The sequence below is a fragment of the Myodes glareolus genome, chromosome 24 (assembly GCF_982192425.1).
Source record: "Myodes glareolus chromosome 24, mMyoGla1.1, whole genome shotgun sequence".
Classification (NCBI taxonomy): domain Eukaryota; kingdom Metazoa; phylum Chordata; class Mammalia; order Rodentia; family Cricetidae; genus Myodes; species Myodes glareolus.
Window position 1 is genome coordinate 3,377,326 of NC_142049.1, and position 21,256 is coordinate 3,398,581.

A 21,256-nucleotide genomic window follows, 5' to 3' on the forward strand; every position below is an offset into this window, starting at 1 on the left:
TTTCCCGCCTAAGACGGCATCTAACACGTATTCTCATGTGTGCCATCAGAACAAAAGGTAACGGTGCGGAGTCCTTCCACTCGACTCTTTAGTAATGCTAATGGCTTCAACTTCAATGAGAACGCACCGTTAATCTTTGCAATGTTGTAAGAACATTCAAACACTATTGTCTATGTAAGATATTTTGTCTGAAGCTCTGTCCTTAGACAGCTGTTCTAGTCCATCAATTACTTCAAATGATCTTCCAGCTCTGAGAATATTAAGAAGCGGTGGTTTTCATACAGCTGCTATGCTACCGTTTCAATATGAAGAAATAATGACTCCAGTATTTCTTCTAGGGATAACGATCCCCTACACCCCCGCCCCCCACTCCCTCTTAATTTAAAGCATCGCTTTCCAGCTCAGATTACAGCTCTGACACGGGATATCCTTAATGGGCTTCTCAAAGTCTCTCTACTCAGTATGTGTCTTGATATGCATAGAGAATATTTCTTGGCCTTTCCAGAATGTTTCCAACGTGCTTTGGAGGGGCGGAGGAGTCATGGTGATTTACTTGTGTTTGGGGTTCTAATCAAACTATCTCCTATATTCACCATGGTATTGTGTATTATATGTAAATAGTATGCCATCTTATATAGGGTCTCAACCATTCAGACTTTAGTATACATGGGATCCAGGGATACCAAGGAATTACTGTACGAGGTATGAATTTCAGTAATATAGATCATAATTACTATAATCTTACTAGGATCTTATCTTACTAGGATCCACTTATTATTAACAATACACGGGCTATCACCTATGAATTAAGTATAAGAGCAATAAAGGAGAATTAGAACATGGGTCTTTCCTCAAATATGGTTTGGTAAACACAGAGATAATTAAACAAAAAGTATAACTCAATGTGATACAATGGTCAAATCTGAGCAAAGCCCAGGAAAACTATGATTGCTACTTACATTAGGAAGCTGTTTTTCAGCATGTGTTCCAGTCTGTCCTTGAGAAGACAAAAGAGAACAAAATTTAAATGTAATTATATTCATGATATATAATTAATATACGTAAAGAGTGATGAATCTGGCCTTGTCCACAAATGTGTTACCTTCTGGCCAGGAGCTATGAATCTATGACACAGAGCAACGTCTTCAGGACAGTTTGCGAGAACCATCTCCGTGGTAGCCTTGAAGAGTTCCTCCATCACCTAGGGACAATGAGACAGAATCGCCTGAGCAGCAGCTTCACACAAAAACCCTCGGGGCTCAGGGCCTGAGAGACCATCCTTCTGTGTCCAGCAACCTCAAATCCATTACACCTGCTAATCCCTGAAGGTACCACAGCAATTCGGATCAATACTGGCATTGAAATGGGCTGTCACATGCACAGCTATCACTGACTGATGTCTCTTTATTCGTTAATAAACTCACTCACAGAATTAAGACCATTATAGCACCTCCCTCGCTGGATTGTTGTGAGAATTATATGAAATATTCTGTGTTATTAGCTTAGGTCCTGGATCGAAGATGTTATTAGATTTGTTCAAGAGAGAACATTTTGCATAGCTGGGTCAGTCAATGGTAAATGAAAGGAAACTCAAAAATTTGAGAAGCAACAACACATATCTAAACAATAACCGTATGTATTTCTGTATGTTAAAATATAAAAATATAGATTAGTATATGAGGATTAATTCTACCATGATATCCCTGTAAGACTCAAGGGAGACATATTTCCCATGAGACATATTTCCTTTGGAAGGAAGCAGTAACTAGAATGGAAAATATTTCCCAAATTATTTATTTGTTTGTTTACTAGTTAAGTTTATTTCTTGGAGACTGGTTCTCACCGTGTAGCCCTGGCTGGTCTAGAACTCACCGTGTAGCGCTGGCTGGTCTAGAACTCACCGTGTAGCGCTGGCTGGTCTAGAACTCACCATGGAGCCCTGGCTGGTCTAGAACTCACCGTGGAGCCCTGGCTGGTCTAGAACTCACCGTGTAGCGCTGGCTGGTCTAGAACTCACCGTGTAGCCCTGGCTGGTCTAGAATTCACCGTGTAGCCCTGGCTGGTCTAGAACTCACCGTGTAGCCCTGGCTGGTCTAGAACTCACTCACAGAGCACTGGGACTATTAGTGCGCCTCCACACCCAGCCAGGAGCTGCAGCTTCTAGGTCACCAATACTGTAAACAGCAATGATGACAAATTTGCAGGGTAGAATCCAAAAATAAAATAAGGATAAAGAAAAAGTTGGAGGAAATAGATAAAACCAAGCCAAAACTTTCCAAGGACTTTGCAGTCTAAGGACAGGAGAGATATTTAGGTATTATAAAGATGTAACCACCGATATAAACAGGGCTGGGTATACGGCTTAGTGGGGAGTGCTGCCTGGCTCCCTGGCACTGCATCAACCAGGAGATGGGGCAGTGTGGTAACAACACTTCTAGAACCCTAGCCCTCAGGAGGTGGAGGCAGGACCAAGACTTCAAGATCACTCTAGGACATTTGAGATCCTGTTTCAAAAAACCAAAAGCCCGAAAGTACCACACAGATTGTTCAAATTCTAAATGGGAAAGAAGGGCAGCTCCATCCAATGGAGATGGGAGTGGAGTCTGGGGACGTGAAAAGGAACAGTGGGTGGTTAAAGGTCCTGCACTTCCAGCTGCCATTACCTCCCAACACAGCAGCGAGATAAAGACACAGCCAAGTGTCTGAATGACTTACAAGGTCACACCCCTCAATCCTGCAACACGGCCCACACCTAGGAGGAGGGCAAAGAGCAGCGGCCTGGGTGGTCCTTGTTCTGTGGAAGAACACAGACCGTGACCACCTGGGTTGTTAAACTGCTGTCTGAGGAGCAGTAAATTTAACCTGAAGATGGAAACCTCCTCGTCCTTCCCTAAAGTCTGACTTTCAGGCTAAGTTCTATAAGTACATCTGATAAAACCAGAAACTATGGTGAAGGGTGAGTACAAGATGTTTCAAAAGTTTACTAAAGTGGTCATTTGTAATTAATTACTTATAATTCATAAAGGAAAAATTCTTTTTTTTTAATAACATTCCAAGTCAAAACTTAAATGCATCAAATAGGACAGAAGAAACGATGTGTGCCACCATATCCTGTGAACTCTGGATACTTTTATTTTTATCTTATTTTTGAGATTTTATTTTTGGGGTAATTCTTGCTTTCTTTTTGAAGGAGTGTCACTTTCAGTTCAGGCTAGATGTCTTACAGATATCTGTTTCCTCTAAAGGAAGAGAAAGAGGAGGACAGCCACTGTTAGAGTAACTCAAGGAGCAAATCTGCCACCAAAACCTAAATAATCTCTTTGAATATTTGAGTTTATTATTATACTTAGCTGTGTGGGTGTCAGCACGCGGGCACCACGGCACAGGGACAGCTCCGAGGACAACTTTGACAAGTTGGTTCTCTTTCTAGTGTGGGTTCCCAGGACTGAACTCAGGTCATCAGGGCTTTTATCTACTCTGAGCCATCTCACTGGCTTTTAAACCTCATTCTTACCCAGTTTCAGTTGTTACTGGCTTCACGAGTCAGCACCGACACAAAATTAGTCAGAGGTTTTCTTGTGCAATGACACAAGAGAACGCTTCCCCGAGTGTTCCTCCTTTTTTGAGACAGGGTCTTCCTATGTAGTCCGGCTGCCCTGCTTTCTATGTAGACTAGCATGGCCTCAAACTCACCGAGCTCTGTTTGCCTCTGCTTCCCAAGAGAGGGATCAAAGGTGCTCACAATCCTATCTTCTGAACCATGGACACTTTTTTTTGAGGTTATTTTTATGATAATTCTTGTTTTATCTTTTTTTAACCAGCCTCACTTTGTAGTTCAGGCTTGCCTGGATCTTGCAACCTTCCTGACTCTGCCTTCCAAGTCAAGGATTGCAGATGTGTGCCAACTCTACCCCGGCAAATTAATTATCACCAAAGAGAAAACCTCTTTTCCATGTATGACATTGTTAAGAAAGTGAAGAGACAAGGCACCAAAATCAGGAGAAATATCTGCAAATTATGTATCTGAAAAAGGAATTTATATTTGAAGATAAAGAAATTTCAAAACTCAACAACAAAGGGCCAGCTGTCATAATTCACACCTTCCCAGCACTCAGGACATGAAAGGGGGCAGAGCTCTGAGCTCAAGGTCAGTCAGGGCTACATACTGATGCCCTGGCTCAAAAAACTAAAATGGATCAAAGCTCAACAATAAGAAAAAAAAACCAACTTGACTGAAGACTAGAAAGTGATGGCTAAATAGACAGATGAAAAGATGTTTATCATAGAGAACCTCAAGAGATTGGAGGAATACAAAATAAAACCACAGTGTGATGCTGATGCACAGCTCATAGAGTCCCATAGTCATTCATTCTCTACGTGACCACATGTACGTGTGTGTGTGTATGTGTGTCTGCCTGTCTGTCTCTTTCACAGACTCACGTACACAAATACATCCCTGACTAAGCTCTGGTGATAAGCAGACAAACTGGCTTTTGCATATTCCTTGTAGGAATGCAAAACAGTAAAGTCACTTTGTACACCAGACAGGTTCTTGATAGAACCTCACTCCTAGGATCTCACCCAAGAGGGATGGAAGCGATACTCACACAGAATCTGCACCTGAAGGTTTATAGCAACTTTTTTCCCCATTTCTTTCAAAACCTGAACTATATCAAATATTCTCCAACATGAATGGTAGACCACGAGGAGGATCTGACACACAGTATGCTAGGCGGCAGGAGACAGAGTCAGGAACACAGTACTTCACTGAAGTTCACAGTGAATCTGCAAAGGGCAGATTTCTTAAGGGAGACAGGGAAGACCAGCAGTTGACAGTGGGAGGGGCTGGGGCGGAAGGCTGCAGCAAGCTGGACTTGTTTCACAATGCCAGAATTGTTCTGTATTTTGACTGTGGCCATAGTAACAGAGGTGGACACATGCCTTAAACGTAAAGTTCAGATGAATATGATGCTAACAAAACAGACATAATCAACACTGTCAGAGGAATCCACCGTGCGCTTCTCAGAGTGCCAGCAGGGTTGCCTCCGCTCCCAGACCCACTTCACCCACAGCCACTGACACAGAACTGCTCATCTCTCTGGTATCGTCTGGCCTTGTCTAGTGCTCCCAGACTATTTTGAAAACAATACGAAATAACACCAGCAAGAGTTTCTTAGGTAGTAACACTCTGGATGAAATGACCACTGTTCTGGTTCCTGTTATTCTTGGACATTTATCATTAGTGCTTAAAATCCATTAGCGGCTGGGCATGGTGGAGCATGTCTTTAATCCCAGCACTCTAGAGGCAGAGGCAGGCAGATCTCTGTGAGTTCGAGGCCAGTCTGGTCTACAAAGTAAGTTCCAGGACAGTCAGGGTTGTTACAGAGAGAATCTCTGTTTTCAAAAACAAACAAACAAACAAAAAAACCCAAAAAACAAATGCATTGGCTAAAATATCTATAAACAATCACAGCAATAGCTAATAAATGAATGAGAAAAAAACAGAGAGTGAAATAATGATAGAGTTCAAATATGTTTTCAATTTTATTACATTGTTTTAAAAAAATTATTTTTACTTTAGCTGTATGGGTGTTCTGTTTGTATGTATGACTGCACACACGAGCATGCCTGAGGCTTGGGGAAGCCAGAAGGCATCAGGTCCTCTGGAAAGGGAGATAAAGATGGTTGTGATCTCCCATGTCGGTGCTGGGAATCAAACCCATGTCCTTCGGAGGAGTAGCCATTGTTCTTAACCACAGAACCATCTCCTGCCCCCATCATGACATTTGTGGTCAGTGGGAGGACGGCCTTGTCTCCTGCCATGTGGGGCCCAGGGATCAGCAGCTCGAGGCTTGGCAGCAAGAGCCTTCACCCCTGTGTGAAAATTCGGAACTGAGTTCCACTCACATTTCCTAAAGTGGTGTTTACATATCCATTTCTCAATGTTCTTATGAAAGAAACTTGAGGAAATAAAGGTATTTTGCAATCCTATCATGTGTTAAATAATTTGCATGTCATTTTCATAACCCTGCCCTTGGCGTGCACGCTGAGGCAACGAAAATGCAGATGTGGGCAGTCTGGGAGAGAGAGCTGCCTAAGGACAGCGCACTGTCTTTTAAGGCTCAGCGCTCAACCCCGTACAAGTGGCAGCAGACTTATTCCAGAGACACTATTAACTAGATAATTCTTCTGGGGAAGAGAATTAATTCTGTGAGTGATGGGATGTTGAATGGCATCTCTGTCTTCAGCCATTACATCCCGGAGTAATTACCTGCCTATCACCACCTGTAGGGATACACAGCAGGGTCCCCTGGGTGACGCTGATCTAAAGAAGTCAGTGGAAGGCATTACAGCGCGTGGCCGAGTACACTACCTGGCAACATGAAGTGCTTATGGACTCTTCAGGAACTGTCGGTCCAAAGGCTATGCCTTGCTCAGGGCTGTTTCTTTGAGGCTAACCAACCACGAGAAATAACTGGCAGATAGGAGGACACACAAAAGCCCATCCCCCTGCTCTCCTAAGGGAAAGTGATTTCTAGCTCTTAACTTCCTCATAGAAAAGGTAGGGGTCTCTCTAAATGTACCACAGTTCAGCGTTACCCCTACTCAAAGCTTTTCCAACCCCTTCCTCACAGACACGGTTCTCATGGCTGGGGCAGACTGTGGGGCCACCAGCAGTGAGACCAGGATGTATTACCTACTGCCTGTACTGGCTTTCTGGAGCCCATTCTCTTTGCAGGGATACCTTGTGCTGTGGGGGTAATGCTCTTGTACCCTGTAAAGATTTGTCACTCGTATTTACTAAAACGCTGATTGGCCAGTAGCCAGGCAGGAAGTATAGGTGGGGTGACCAGACTAGGAGAATTCTGGGAAGAGGAAAGGTTCAGTTTGCAGTGGCTCCCCTGATACAGAGGAAGAAAGATGAGACTGCCTCACTGAGTAAGGTACCAAGCCATGTGACTAAACACAGATAAAAATTATGGGTTAATTTAAGTTGTAAGAGTTAATTAATAAGCCTGAGCTAATATGTCAAATAGTTTATAATTAATATAATCCTCTGTGTGTGTCTTTGGGACTGAACGGCTGCAGGACCAGGCAGGACAGAAACTCTGTCTACAATCTTGCTCAGCCTAGATATTGTGGGGACGGCCTTGGTCCTGCCACAAAGCAATGTGCTAGACTTTGGTGACTTCCCATGGGAAGCCTTACCCTCCATGGGGAGTGGATGGGGGGAAGGAAGAGGGAGAGGGAGGAGAGGAGGCAGTGGGAACTGATTTTGGTATGTTAGATGAGAAAAGAGGTTTTTTTCTTTTTTAAAAAAAATAAATTTAAAAACATTAAAAAAAACATAAAAAAAAGAAACAAAACAAAACAAAAACCCTCTAACTGCCCGGGCTGAAGAGATGGCTCAGCAGTCGCGAGCACTTGCCATTCTTGCCTGGGTTTGGTTCTAGGGACCCACATAGTAGTTCACAACTGTTTGCAACCCTAGGTTCCGAAGCTCTGACACCCTCTTCTGGCTTCTGCAGTACCAGGCACACTTTTTTGTATGGTGCATATACAAACATACAGGTAAAACATTCATGCACACAAACTAAAATAAATCTTCCAAAAAAACCCTGGGTTAGAGAGATGGCTCAGCTGTTATTTACTGAAAACTCAAGTTCAGTTCTCGGCACCCATGATGGGTTGGCTTACAACTGCCTGTAACTTGAGATCCAGGGGACCTAACGCCACTGTCCTGTTGAATATTCATTCTCATATTCTCATCCATTCTCTCTCTCTCTCTCTCTCTCTCTCTCTCTCTCTCTCTCTCTCTCCCTCTCCCTCTCTCTCATGCAGATATTAAAAAAGAAAAGAACTGCTAGTTCGTGGTGGCGCACACCTTTAATCCCAGCACTTGGGAACCAGAGGCAGGTGGATCTCTGTGAGTTCAAGGCCAGCCTGGTATACAAGAGCTAGCTCCAGGACAGGCTCCAAAGCTACAGAGAAACCCTGTCTCGAAAAACCAAAAAGAAAGGTAAAAAAGAAAAAGAAAAAGAACTCAGATGGTAATAAATCTGTCAAAGGGTTGACTAGAAAAAGAAGGCGCCACATAAGGTCATAACCCCACCCTATCTGTACTGCCTATGCTTTAGGAGTACAAGATACACACTGAATAGAAAGTAAAGCTAATAGGAATTACTCAATTAAACAGTAAACTAAGAGTAACCAAATATCATTGATAGAGAATTTAAAATAGTAAGTTAATTATTTATGCTAAGTATAACTCAGATACACCCAGACACAAACACACACACACACACCACTTGCCCAATTCTCAACTGCTCTGTGACGTGAGAATTAAGGTATATTACATAGATCACTATTTTCTCCACCCCATGATTCTCTGTAACGCAGAAGCACTGTGATGTCAGAGATTCCTGAAAGTGACAAACGGTCTACCTACCTGCATGAGATCCTGAAGGCTGTCAATAAAAGCAATCTCTGCTTCAACCATATAAAATTCAGCCAGGTGTCTCCGGCTCTGAGAATTCTCGGCTCGGAATGTTGGGCCAAAGGTAAAGACTTGGGCAAAAGCTCTGCAATTCAAGATTAAGAACATAAAAATAGAACACACATGATTAATTTTAAGTATTTAAAATACCCTTGGCGCTTAAGAAGACATGTTTGCGTCCATGCTGTGCTCACAAACCCACATACATTATCTGCTCCAGTTCTCTAATGGGGGATAATAATAGTTTCATTAAAAATGTTACATTTATAGAAACCATTTTATCCCAGAGGAATCTGCAACTGTTTTAGAAACTCTATGGTTTTCTAAATATAGAAAAGTAACCACTTCTGGGTGCACACTACTGCAGCCGCCTTAAAATCAGCAACTCCGTGTGACGGCCATCAAGGACAAAGTGACAAAAACATAGCAATCAAAAACGCAGCTCAGGGAACAGAACTGAGTGGGCAACAATGAAAAGTGAACTTCACGTGGATACGGCGTGCTCAATTTAGTTTTTAAATACACAAGGAAAGGATGACATAAAAATGTAACACCCCTGGTAGACACAGGTTATTAAATGAAAATTCCAGTAGCAGGCATGGGAGGCCTCCCTTTGAGCTGGTGATCTAGGAGGCCCCAGAGCACAACCCCCCCACAACACAGGTTACTGCCGCTGCTCTTGGCTGCCACCAAATCAGTCTGCAAGACCCTACTGTCAAAGGCACAGCACACCTTAGCTGAAGGACACAGCAAAACCAAGCCACGGGGGTGGGGGAGGAGACATCAGTGGGCCCTGAACATTACAGTACTGATCTGTGGGGCGAGATCTGGCTGCCCACTGGTTCAGCAGTGGTGCGGGGGTCATGGGGGAAACCAACTGCTTTCTGACTGACTTCAGGCCTGCTCCACAGTGTGAATTTATGATATTGTAAACCTGGCCAAAAGCCCATGGTTTGGAAGGACATAGGCCCTAAGGAGGAATCTACTATTGTTTTGCTAAAGGGATGTGTTGTTAAATTATCTCATAAATATTTATGTTTATACCCATTGATTAGTATGCTATTCTCAACCTTGTCCAGATAAGCCTTCTTCTGTTGTGGGCTGTAGTACAGAGACTCATAACTAGTCAAAGTGCTCAGAATACGTAAGCTTTGAGTGCTCATTCCTAAACGGGACATCTACATCAACTACCTGTAGCATGAATAATAAAAACTCAGATATTGGGGTTCAATCTGAAGACCAGAAAAGCACAACAGTGAGCCACTGGCTCTTACCTCGACCTCAGTCCAAAATGGTGATCCTGTCTCACAGAAACCTCAGAATGAGACTGAGACTGAGAGCTGTCTCCTCCCGTTTTATAATCCTCTCTAGTTCTGGGATTAAGGGCGTGCACCACTACCGTCTGGTTTCTATGGCAAACTAGTGTGGCTACTGGGATTAAAGGTGTGTGCCATTGCTGCCTGGTCTGTAAGGCTGGCCAGTGTGGCTGTTTTACTTTTCTGATCTTCAGGCAAGCTTTATTTAATAAAATACAAACGAAATGCCACTGCAAACCTGCCACAGGCTCAGAAAACATCAAAGAAGATGTGGAAGAGAGGATGTGAGAGGCAGGCAACAGAAAGATGTGCTGTGAAATGTGATTTTCTGGACATGACATGCCCACTGCGCTCATGAATCCACTGTGGCCACGGTCAAGACCAGCAGGCAACATTAGTTTGGAACAGGGACAGGGGACAGGGAATGGGGGATGGGGGGAACGAGGGACAGGGGAGCGGGGAGACACACTTATGTAACCTACGCTGCCACTGAACTCTCAAAATTCTAAACAGTCTCCTGAGAGCTGAGATTTTAGGCACGCATTAAGCATGCCCAACAAATATGTTTTTTTATGGGGGGTGGGATTGAGACAGGGTTTCTCTGTGTAGCCCTGGCTGTTCTCTGCCTCCCTCCCTCCAGAGTGTTGGGATTAAAGGCCTGTGCCACCACCGTCAGCACAAATACATTTTTTGACTGGTGTTTGCTTCCCGCCGTCCTGTGATTCCAAACTACTATGAGTTCTCAAAGTCGAATCTGATTATGCCAGTTAAATTTAAAAACCTTCAATGACTATCGCCAAATGGATAAAATTCAAACTCCTATTCTCTCCTCATGAAGCTTTTTCAGCAGCTCTCTGAAGACATTCTCCTGACCTAGCATGTTCTGAGCTTTATGTCTCTGCACAGAATATCCTCTGTTCCACCCATTTTTCTCAAAACACAAACTCTCACCCAACCTTCAAAATCTGCCCTAAGTATCATTTCATTCTTGAAATTTTATCACCCCGCCCCCAACTTATTATCCCTCCTGTATGCTACTGTAACACTTTATCCATATATTATTATATAAAATGCCTCACTTTGATATATCCCCTCCCCCGCAGAAAACTGAAATTTTCCAGAACAGGAACCATGTTTTATTCATGTCTGCGTCTGCGGGGCCTGGTTAACACAGGTGTTGGCGCTGAATGAGCACTGATGATGATGACAGGCTCCCTCGGCATCAACTGGGGAGGCACAGCCGCCTGCACAGCAACGTGACAAAGAGAAAACACTCAGACCCTTTCTCAGGCTGCGACTTAGCACCTACAGGGGATGCCGAAATAGGTATTCAAATGGGTCAAATGATTCTGATCTGTTCCAAGCATAGATCTGAACAGTACAGGCTGAGTTTCCAGTTTAGGGTTAGGCTCTTCCAAGTGGGCTGCCAAAAGTATCTACTTTTTTAAAATGGTAATTTTTGTATGCCTCACAAGGATACACTGTATAAACATAAATGTTAGCATTCAAGTGTATCTTATTGAAATTCTTCAATAAACACACAGGCAGTGCAGTTAAAATTTACTTTGGAAGTTCTGAAATATAAGAAAAGATTTGTTACTTAAAAGTACATGTTATTTCTATTAAAGAATTAGGTACAAACAAAACTGGTTTTTAATCAGAACTCCAAATTCACATCATAAGACCAACTGCCTCCCCTGGGGTATTCTATACAGGATGCTATGGGATACGTAGCCATAGTTGTTTAGTTATTAAAGTGTAAGGGCTTAAACATCCTAGGTTGGTCTCAAACTCCTTACATAGCTGAGGATAACTTTTCACTTCTTATTGTCCTGCCTCTACCACCCCAGTGCTGGGATAATGGAAACGGCATGCACCACCAGATCCAGTTAATGCAGTGCTCAGAGTTCTGTGCTTCATGGACACAGATTCTACCAACTGAACTGTACGTCTGGCCTTAGAATTTTTAATCAGAGTAAAAATCAGGTTTTTTTTTTACAAAGATGGTCAAGATTTAACACCCTAAGCCAAAAATGTGACAATAACACTCTGAATTAACAGAAAGATAAGATATGTTAGAAGGTATAAGGGGAAAAACCTTAATTCAGCACCCAACTTTTAGGTAGTTTAAGTCATAAAATAATGATCACCCTACATGGGCACCCTCTGTTCTTCTATAAAATAGTGACATTAACTAGTAATGGTAGAGGCCACCATTAGAGAGTGATCTTGATGGGTTAGGAATTAAAAGTAAAGACCCTTATAGCTAACTCTTTGGAGTTGGCTCATTTGTATATACATATGTACATGTATATATTATTGCTTGATTATACATATATCATTGCTTGTTTATCTATATGTACATGTATATGTTTTACTGTTTACATATATGCACATGTATTACTGCTTGTTTATATATATACACATGCATTATTGCTTGCTTATATATACATATATTTCTTCTTGTTTGTATATGTACATATATATGTATTATTGCTTGTTTATGTATATATACATGTATATATTATTGCTTGTTTATATGTATGTATATGTACATGTATTACTGCTTGTTTATATGTACATATACATGTATTATTGCTTGTTTATACATATGTATATGTACATGTATATGTATTACTGCTTGTTTATATGTGTATATACATGTATTATTGCTTGTTTATACATATGTATATGTACATATATATGTATTACTGCTTGTTTATATGTGTATATACATGTATTGTTGCTTGTTCATATGTATATGTACAAGTATTATTGCTTCTTTATACATCTGCATATGTACATGTATACATATTACTGCTTGTTTTCCAGAACAAGAAACTGAAGTTCACAGAGGTTAAGAAGCTCTCCCCTAAGTCTCAGAGTCAGTCTGAGGAGTGGTGAGGCTGCACTCAGGCCCAGATAGTCTGTCACACTACAGCCTGACAGTGACAATAAAAAACTCTGCTACTCAATAAACACTTATCAGCTCAGAGAATTAGACAAGAAGAATGTATAGTACGTTCTCCCTTGTCAAAGACAGCTAGGTTAAGTAGCAGCTGTACCGCCTATGAGCAGTTTGTGTGTCAGAAGCAGAGCTGATGCTGTCATTCATGAGCAAGAATAACACATTCTCATTACCAGTTATAACTGTAGTGAGTCAGCCGTTCTGGCCTTCAGACTCTCACAGGTGGGGAGGCTTGGTATGGATCTGTCGTGTGTTTTGCAATAATTTTGTATCTGGATCTACATGAAAGCATTCATTTTAATTTATTCCATTTTCCCCCTTTTATCTATTAGCCTTCCACAGTCACGAAGCCTTTTGCAGCAAGGCTTAAATACGGCTTTTTGGCCTTTTGGTGAGAACAAGTGTAGCAAAGCTTAAACCAACCAACATTTAAAATAAAAGCAGAGAACAAGACCGTTTCTAAAATAAGCCACGAAATCAGGTGAAAGGTCGGCACTGCTGCGAGAGGGACCAGCAGAAAACATCCAGCCCGAAAAACCACTTCTGTGCCAAATTATGGGGAGATGAGGGCTATATAAGGAAAGTCATGAGCTTTGAGTAGATCTCAAGATAACAAAAGTACATTCAATACACATCAATCAAGATAGCTACAAAAGTGGCTTTTTGGGGGGAAAAGTGCAATTACAGAGCAGGCTCCACAGAGGCACCCTGCTCTCAGCTTTCTGAAGCCCGGAGCTGCTAAGCAGATTAACAATAAAATGGTCACTGAACGTGTGACCGTTTATTCTTTCTGGAGAACTAAGCTCCACAGCTCGGGAAAATACAGGACTTTCTGTTCTTTAGCCTGAGACTTAATCAGCACGACAGGGCAGCAGTCGGCACCAGGGACGCCCCCTGCCTCCGTGTCACCCTGCACCGTACAGGCAGTCTTTCCTCCATCACTCAGGAAGGGCCTGACCTCACCCATCTGGTTAGTATTTGGTGGACAAAGTGACCGTCAGCTCTCTAATGCCTGCCTGTCAACCCAGTGACTGTGGAAGTCAAGGCAAGAAAGTACAAAATCAAGGTCTGCCTGAGCGGCAGAGCAAGTGTAAGGGCAGCCAGGACCGCTTGCTGAGCCTAAAGTAAAAGTAAAAAAACATGCACGAGGACCGAAGTGAACTTTCAGCAATGCAAAAAGATGTCTATGTTACTACCTTGTGTCCAATGCACTATTAATACTGTAATGCATTTGCCATTCATTATTGACACGTGCCCAAAAGTAGATGCCAGATACTTCTTTTTCAGTTTTCTCCCATTATTCTATCTTGCACTCATAGAAGGTATAAAGTGTGACCTCATCATTTCAATATGTCACAGGCTTCCTGGAATTCAGGTTCTTCTGCAGCATCACTGTCAAAGCTTTTCAGGCAAGTGAGATGGCTGTGTGGGCGGAGGGATGAGACTCAATTAAACCCCCAGGACCCACATGGCAGAAGAGAACCAACACCCGTAACCTGTCCTCTGATCTCCACATGTGTGCGTGTGCACATATGCGTGTGTGTGCCTGCATGTGCACAGAAACAGACATGAACACGATAAACAAATGTCATAAAAAGATTCATTTTAACTCGTCTTTAATATTTTACTTGGAATTGAATTTAAGGCCCAAGCAAAATTTAATTTTATACAAGAAACTGCTGGCAACAACAGTAGAAGGGCTCTGGTGCTCGCTACTCCTCCCTGACATGGGTTGAAAAGGACGTCCCGGCAACGGGAACACGAGGCACTTATGCTGCGTGATAGCAAATAGCCCGACACATACTAAAGCAAGAGCAGGCCGGTGCAGGGTGACTGGCAGGGGTGAGGTCATGGAGGTGGCAAGAGCAGGCCGGTGCAGGGTGACTGGCAGGGGTGAGGTCAAGGAGGTGGCAGCAGACAGGACATTAAGAGCCTTCCCTGCAAGCCATGATAAAGGAAAATGGTCTCCATCTGTTACTCCCACCATTCCATTTGCCTGAAATGCCTCACTGTGCTCTCTTTTGTTTTTCTCCCACTTTCATGGCCTGTCTCTTCTGTTTACAGACCACTTACTCTACCTGTTTATTAGATACTAACATTCACGGTATGTACTCACTCATAAGTGGAATCGGCTGTAAGATAAAGGATAACCATGCTATAATCCATAGCTCCAGAGAGACTAGGTAACAAGGCAGGTTCATAGGCAGATGCATGGGTCTCCCTGGGAAGGCGCAATAGGAGAGACTTCACACACACATACATTGTCCCTGTGTATTTATTTTAAAAGTTTAAATTTGTGACTAGACAATATTTAGATACCAAAAGGAATCAGAATGAACAAGCTAATGCAGAAAATAAAAGTGATAAAATTACAATAAAAGTACCAGCATCAGAGCCCAAAGGACCCACCAGGCCACCACTGAGTCCACAAGCTTCCAACTCTCCCTTTTCCCTACTGTCCATTCAATCCAACAAACCAGGTACTGATATCTATGCAATCACCCGAGGCTAGAGAAAGCTCCAAACAGTGAAAGATATCACACAGGGTGTCGAGCAGATCTTCCTTGTTTCATATACAGTTACTAGCCACATATAGCTACTTACATTTAGTTACAATTAAGTAGAATTAACAAGAATTTAGTTCCTTGAAATACAGCCGTCTCACCACCATGGCTAGTGGCGTCCACACCAGACAACACAGCACAGGACAGTCTATCACTGTGGTAAGTCTGACTAGCATCGAAACGGACTGTTGAAATCTCAGCATAGCCTGAAGGGGACCAACTACTGAGGAAAAACGCACGTTCCGACACTTCTGAATGTGCTCCAGGGTCTGGCCAGAGCTGATTATTGTCTCCCGCAGCCCTGGTCTTTCACGCCGACTTTTGGCTCTTCCCCTCTCTCATGGTGACTGCTTTACAGAGCACAGACTCATCTTCATGCCTTTAAGCACAGAGTCCCTGACAGGGCGGCTTTCCTTCAGAAAGGTACAGATGGAACCCGAGAATTATTTAATAAAGCATGCTTGTGGCTCTTAACTTTCAAATACATGTGTTTTTTAAAACTGTACAAACCATGAGCCACCTTGTCCATATGGCTGAAGATGACAGAGGATCCACGACTCTCCAAAGAGCCTGGCTGTCTGATAAGGAAGACGCAAACAGACACAAAGAGAACTGAACCAGAGTTCAGTTTTTTTCCACTAAACTTCCTGCAAATGTCCTGAAGTACAACAAGGAGCAATGCCCAGATTACCGCTGAAAAAGCTAAGTAAAATTAAAAAATAAATGTCCCAGAAATGGGGCGGTGATGGCGCACAACTTTAACCCCAGGACTCAGGAATCAAGGCAGGCAGACTTTTGTGAGTTTGAGGCTAGCCTGGTCTACAGAGTTAGTTCTAGGATAGCCAAGGCTATACCCTGCTTCAAAAAAACAACCAACCAAACAAAATGTTTCATAAATAAAATTTAGTCTCAACAAAGGAATTTTCAAGAACAACAAAAACATTTCTATCATAATTCTAACCATAATTAGCAGGTGTTAAACCTGCCTTTTAAATGTGAAATAAGGCTCACCAGGGTTCTGCATACGCTAAACTGTAGAGATTTATGTAACTCCACATCTGTTTATCCATCACCTGTCTCAGATGGTAAAACACTGTGTTTTCTTTCTTCTTTTGTTTTTCTCGGGACACAATATATCACGGGAGATGGAGCAGTAGCATCAAGAGAAACGCAAACAAACTATCTGTGCAAACTTGTTGTTAGGTTTCCTTCATGAGATAGGAGACAAGAAACGAAGAAGTTTCTTCATTAGCATTTTTAAGGAGTAAAGATGAAGTCCTCACTGTCCTGGTCTTAAAGACTTCTTTTATCTGCATGTATGTGCACCACACTGGTGCCCAGAGCTCAGAAGGCACTGGGATCCTCTGGAGCTGGAGCTACAGAGCCACCATGTGGGTGCTGGGAACTAACTGGGGTCCTCTACGGGAACAGCAGATGCTCTCAGCCCCCGAACCATTTCTCTAGCTCCAGTTTCTTGCATTTCTACTAGGGCTCACCAGGCCCTCTAGTAAATAATTTCCTTAAAAGAGATATAATATTAGTGAAGACAGATATTTAATGTATTCATAGTCATCTACTTTAGGATGACAATAAGTCCTGGCTTGGACAGAACCTGTTTTACAACAACTGACCTGGAATTATCAGCAGTGCTTCCCTCTCACCGTGGCTGGTCACACAAAGACCAGTTACGTCAGAAAGCTGGGTGGCGGGTTTCTAAAGCTGTTTAGATACTCAATCTGCCCCAGTCCCTCCTTAAGTCTGTCAGTGTAGGTTTCAGTTAAATAACATATACAGAAGCAATTTAATTATTTCAGTAATTCATCAAGAGGTACAGAAAAAAGTAAGTTTTGATTTTTAAGGAATCACACCAAAAGTTTTAAATTAAAATAAATAAAAATTCATATTTATTATATGGTAATATTATATATATATGTATGTATATATATATATATATATATCAGTTAAACTTAAACTGTTTCAGTATATCAACAGAATAGAATTTCAAGATTTTTTTTTTATTTTTAAGTTTACTTTTAATTGCTTTTTTTGATTTTTCAAGATAGGGTTTCTCTGTATCTTTGGAGCCTGTCCTGGAACTCACTCTGTAGACTAGGCTGGCCTTGAACTCACAGAGATCCGTCTGTCTATGTTTCCTGGGATTAAAGGCGTGCATCACCACCACTCAGCATATTCCAAGATGTGACCCCTGGAACCCATATAAAGGTGAAGGAGAGACCCAGCTCCACACAGCTATTCTCTTGTCATGTCTGTACATCACTTTGTCTCACTATTACTTTAGTTAAAAAAAGATGAGGGTAGCAAGCTTATCTCAAGAAATAGTGATTGAAATTTCCTAAATTTGTTAAAAGTTACGGCTGTAAACATTCAATGAGGCAAACAAATTCCAACGAAGTTGAACTTAAACCCATGATCTAGTGGAAAGATGTGCCTGGGGGCTGGAGATGGCTCAGCAGGGTTCAGAGGATCTGGGTTTGGTTCCCAGCACCTATGTGGGGGCTGACAGCAGTCTGGAACTCCACCGCCCTCTTCTGACCTCGGAGGGTACTGCAACATGTGGATCACGTAAAAGGGAGACAAAACAACCACACATAAAATAAAAAAAAGATCTTCAAAACAGAGAGCGAGTGAGCGAGCGACTGGCAGAATGAACTGGCAAACAGCAGAACTGCACATGTGTTTTGATTCACGACAAAGTTAACTTCTAACAAAACCAGTATTCTTTAAAATATCTCCAGTTAAAAATGCAGTTAGGATTGACATTGGTTAGGACACTGGCCACCAGGCCTCATGACCTGCATATGACCTCAGGACCCACAGAGTGGAGAGAACTGATTTCTGCAAGGGGTCCTATGAGCTCCACTTATCATAGCACACACACACACACACACACACACACACACACACACACGTAAAAATGTTTAATGTGTGTATGTGCTACCTCCTCAAACAAATGGCACATTCAGTACGCCTGTGGCATGTGGTGATGGATGTGTAACACTGACAACGTATTTTGGTCAAGATGGTGAATTTTGTTATTAATTTTCCATACACACATAAACTGCAAAGACAACCCTGGAGTCTGATAACACCTTGACCCCACCTAGACACGTCTGGAGGGAGGGGATCCTTATGGAGACCAGGCCCCCGTAAGCCTGGCCTTGGGGAATGACTGATGTGGAAGGGTCACTGCCTTGCGTTCCTGCCTAGACGTCCTTAGGGGATCACTGGGATGTGAGATGCTATAAACCCTTCCCTTCCCAAGTTGTTTTCTCACTGCAACAGAAACCCTAAGGAAGACAAGAAGTAACAATATATCCACTGGACAGACAATATCCAGAAAAAAAAAGAGAACTACTGAATAAATCTCAAATTATTATATAGGGTAAAAGAATTCTGATAAAAAGAGTAAATACAGTATAATTTCACTTATATGACATTCTAGAAAAAAGTCTAAGCTATGGTGACAAACAGCAGATCAGTAGTGGGGAAGAGGGAAGGAGAGGACTTTCAGAGTGGACAGAAGCAAACCTATATCTTGATTACGGTAACAGCTATAAAAGTTTATATATTTATAAAATTTATTAAATTGATTTTAAGACTAATTTAGTTGTATAGGAAATATACTTCAATAAAACTGATTGTACAAGAATGGCTTTATTAATAAATAATTTATGCTGTATTAAGTTCTAATTATTTACATTCTGATTGTGCTTCAGTTATAGAAACAAAAGGCATGTCAGGCGTGCCTGGGAAATTCCAGATGGGCACAGAAATGATCTTGTTTGAAGGACAAAAACAAGAATCCAGAATATACAATTCCACGGTCAACACCACTGTCCACCTCACGAGCACACTGTATAGTCTCATCTGCTCTCAGCCCTGTCTTAGTTCCGATGTGGTCTTCAGGCTTCAGTGCATCTGGGTTCTATGCTTGGATCCAGTCCTTCATTCCAGGCTCTGGTCTGGTTTTACCTGACCTGTCCTGTGAGCCCTGAATTCAGGCAGACCTGATTCTCTTGCTTCCTGGGAACTCCAGTCTACTCTGCTGGAAAACCACCAGACAATGACCTGTCAGCCGATTCTGCCCGGTCACACTACTTTATCTGTCTGCCGGAGAGGTCACAACTGCCAATACTGCCACCAGCAGAGCACCCAACAAGTCAGGACCTACGCTGTGGCAAGTGTTTGGCTTTGCCTGGTACCCAACTGATTTTCACAACGGCTCTAAAAGGAAGCTATTATAATTTGTTTTATAAAGTGGAGGCCAGACATTGAGTTTACTCTGTAAGTATGTAAAGATGACAGAATTCCAATTTAACTCTCTCTGACTGCATTTACTTCAGCTAACAGGACCATTTATTTGATTGACAGGCCCAGTGCTTTTGGCAGGGATAAGACTATCTTAGGAGCTCTCGCCATACTCAGTATCCTCCTTGATGTCCAGCAGTTACCTACTGCTTAGGTGACTACTGAACCACGGTTGAATACATGGAGAGCCACCGTTAATTTCAGAGCGAAACTAGTGAGGAAAAACATTTCAAAATGGTAAAACCTCTCTGTTCCCAATCTACCTTACATTCACCAGATACACACACACACACACACACACACACACACACACACAGAGAGAGAGAGAGAGAGAGAGAGAGAGAGAGAGAGAGAGAGAGAGAGGGGTTTTCTTCCTCCTAAAGAAGTAATTAAAGCTCCCTGAGCAATTGGGATGAGATCTTACAGTAATTGAAAGACGGAACAGTATTTGCTTTGCTTTTTATAGATCTAATCACTGTCCACACGGGCCGAATTACTAAGGATTAATTTGATGTCTCCCTAGTTAACCGATCAGTAGCTGCTTCTAGACAACCCCGACAGGTATTGCGTTTCATGAACAGTAAGCTCCATGTCTACCGCCCCTCAAAGGATGGACTGAAGGCGTGTGTATGGAGACCAGAAGCCCACCAAAGGTGTCAAGCCTTAGGTGCCAACCACTCTGTTTTCTTGAGACGATCTTTCCCTAGCCCAGAGCTCAACAAAGAGCAGGAGCTAGCTAATGGGCCTCAAGGATCTGCCTGTCTCCGCCAGCCTAGTGCTTGGATTACAATCATGCACCACTAACCCTTGCTTTTACACACACACACACACACACACACACACGCTCTGGGAAGTGAACTCCTGCCTTTGTGCTTGTATGGCAAATACTTCATTGACTGAGCCGTTTCCCTAGCCTAAGGGGATGAATCATATATGTTGAGTTATGTCAAGAAAGTTGTTCTTAAAAATATATAATTTAATTATCTGTCTTCCCATGTTAAATCCACACAGAATATTCAACTACTTCTTCAGCCTACCCCAGCCTTCATTATCCTGGCAATTCTCCTAGAGACAGGACACTTCTCTTCCTGTCCTATAACTTCTTCATATGAACGTTAACAATAGATTCTAAGCACTTGGAAGTTGATAAAGGAATAGGCAGAGAAGCTACACGGTTTTCTAGCTTTTAATGATTCTGCTAAAATAATTCATTCAACAACACATCCATCACAACAGAAGATATTTCAGAGCCACATGAAGAAAACAGGCACAGCAACCTAAAGACTATACATTATAAATACTCTACAACAACTGGACTTTATATACTATAAATGCTCTACAACAACTGGACTTTATATACTATAAATGCTCTACAACAACTGGACTTTATATACTATAAATGCTCTACAACAACTGGACTTTATATACTATAAATGCTCTACAACAACTGGACTTTATATACTATAAATGCTCTACAACAACTGGACTTTATATACTATAAATGCTCTACAACAACTGGACTTTATATACTATAAATGCTCTACAACAACTGGACTTTATATACTATAAATGCTCTACAACA

At 42.2% G+C, this 21,256-nt stretch overlaps 1 protein-coding gene across 2 annotated transcripts in view; it reads right to left on the reverse strand.

Annotated features, from left to right (window-relative positions):
* The window catches only part of Nars2 (asparaginyl-tRNA synthetase 2, mitochondrial), an 80,481-nt gene that overhangs the window by 20,271 nt on the left and 38,954 nt on the right, over positions 1-21,256 (reverse strand). For both annotated transcript variants that reach the window (XM_087901259.1, XM_085682975.2), the window contains 3 exons: positions 8,450-8,582; positions 1,103-1,201; positions 960-997 (listed from right to left, as the gene is read on the reverse strand). In XM_087901259.1, coding sequence (XP_087757385.1) covers positions 960-997; positions 1,103-1,201; positions 8,450-8,582 — 270 coding nt within the window. The remainder of the gene's footprint in view (positions 1-959; positions 998-1,102; positions 1,202-8,449; positions 8,583-21,256) is intronic.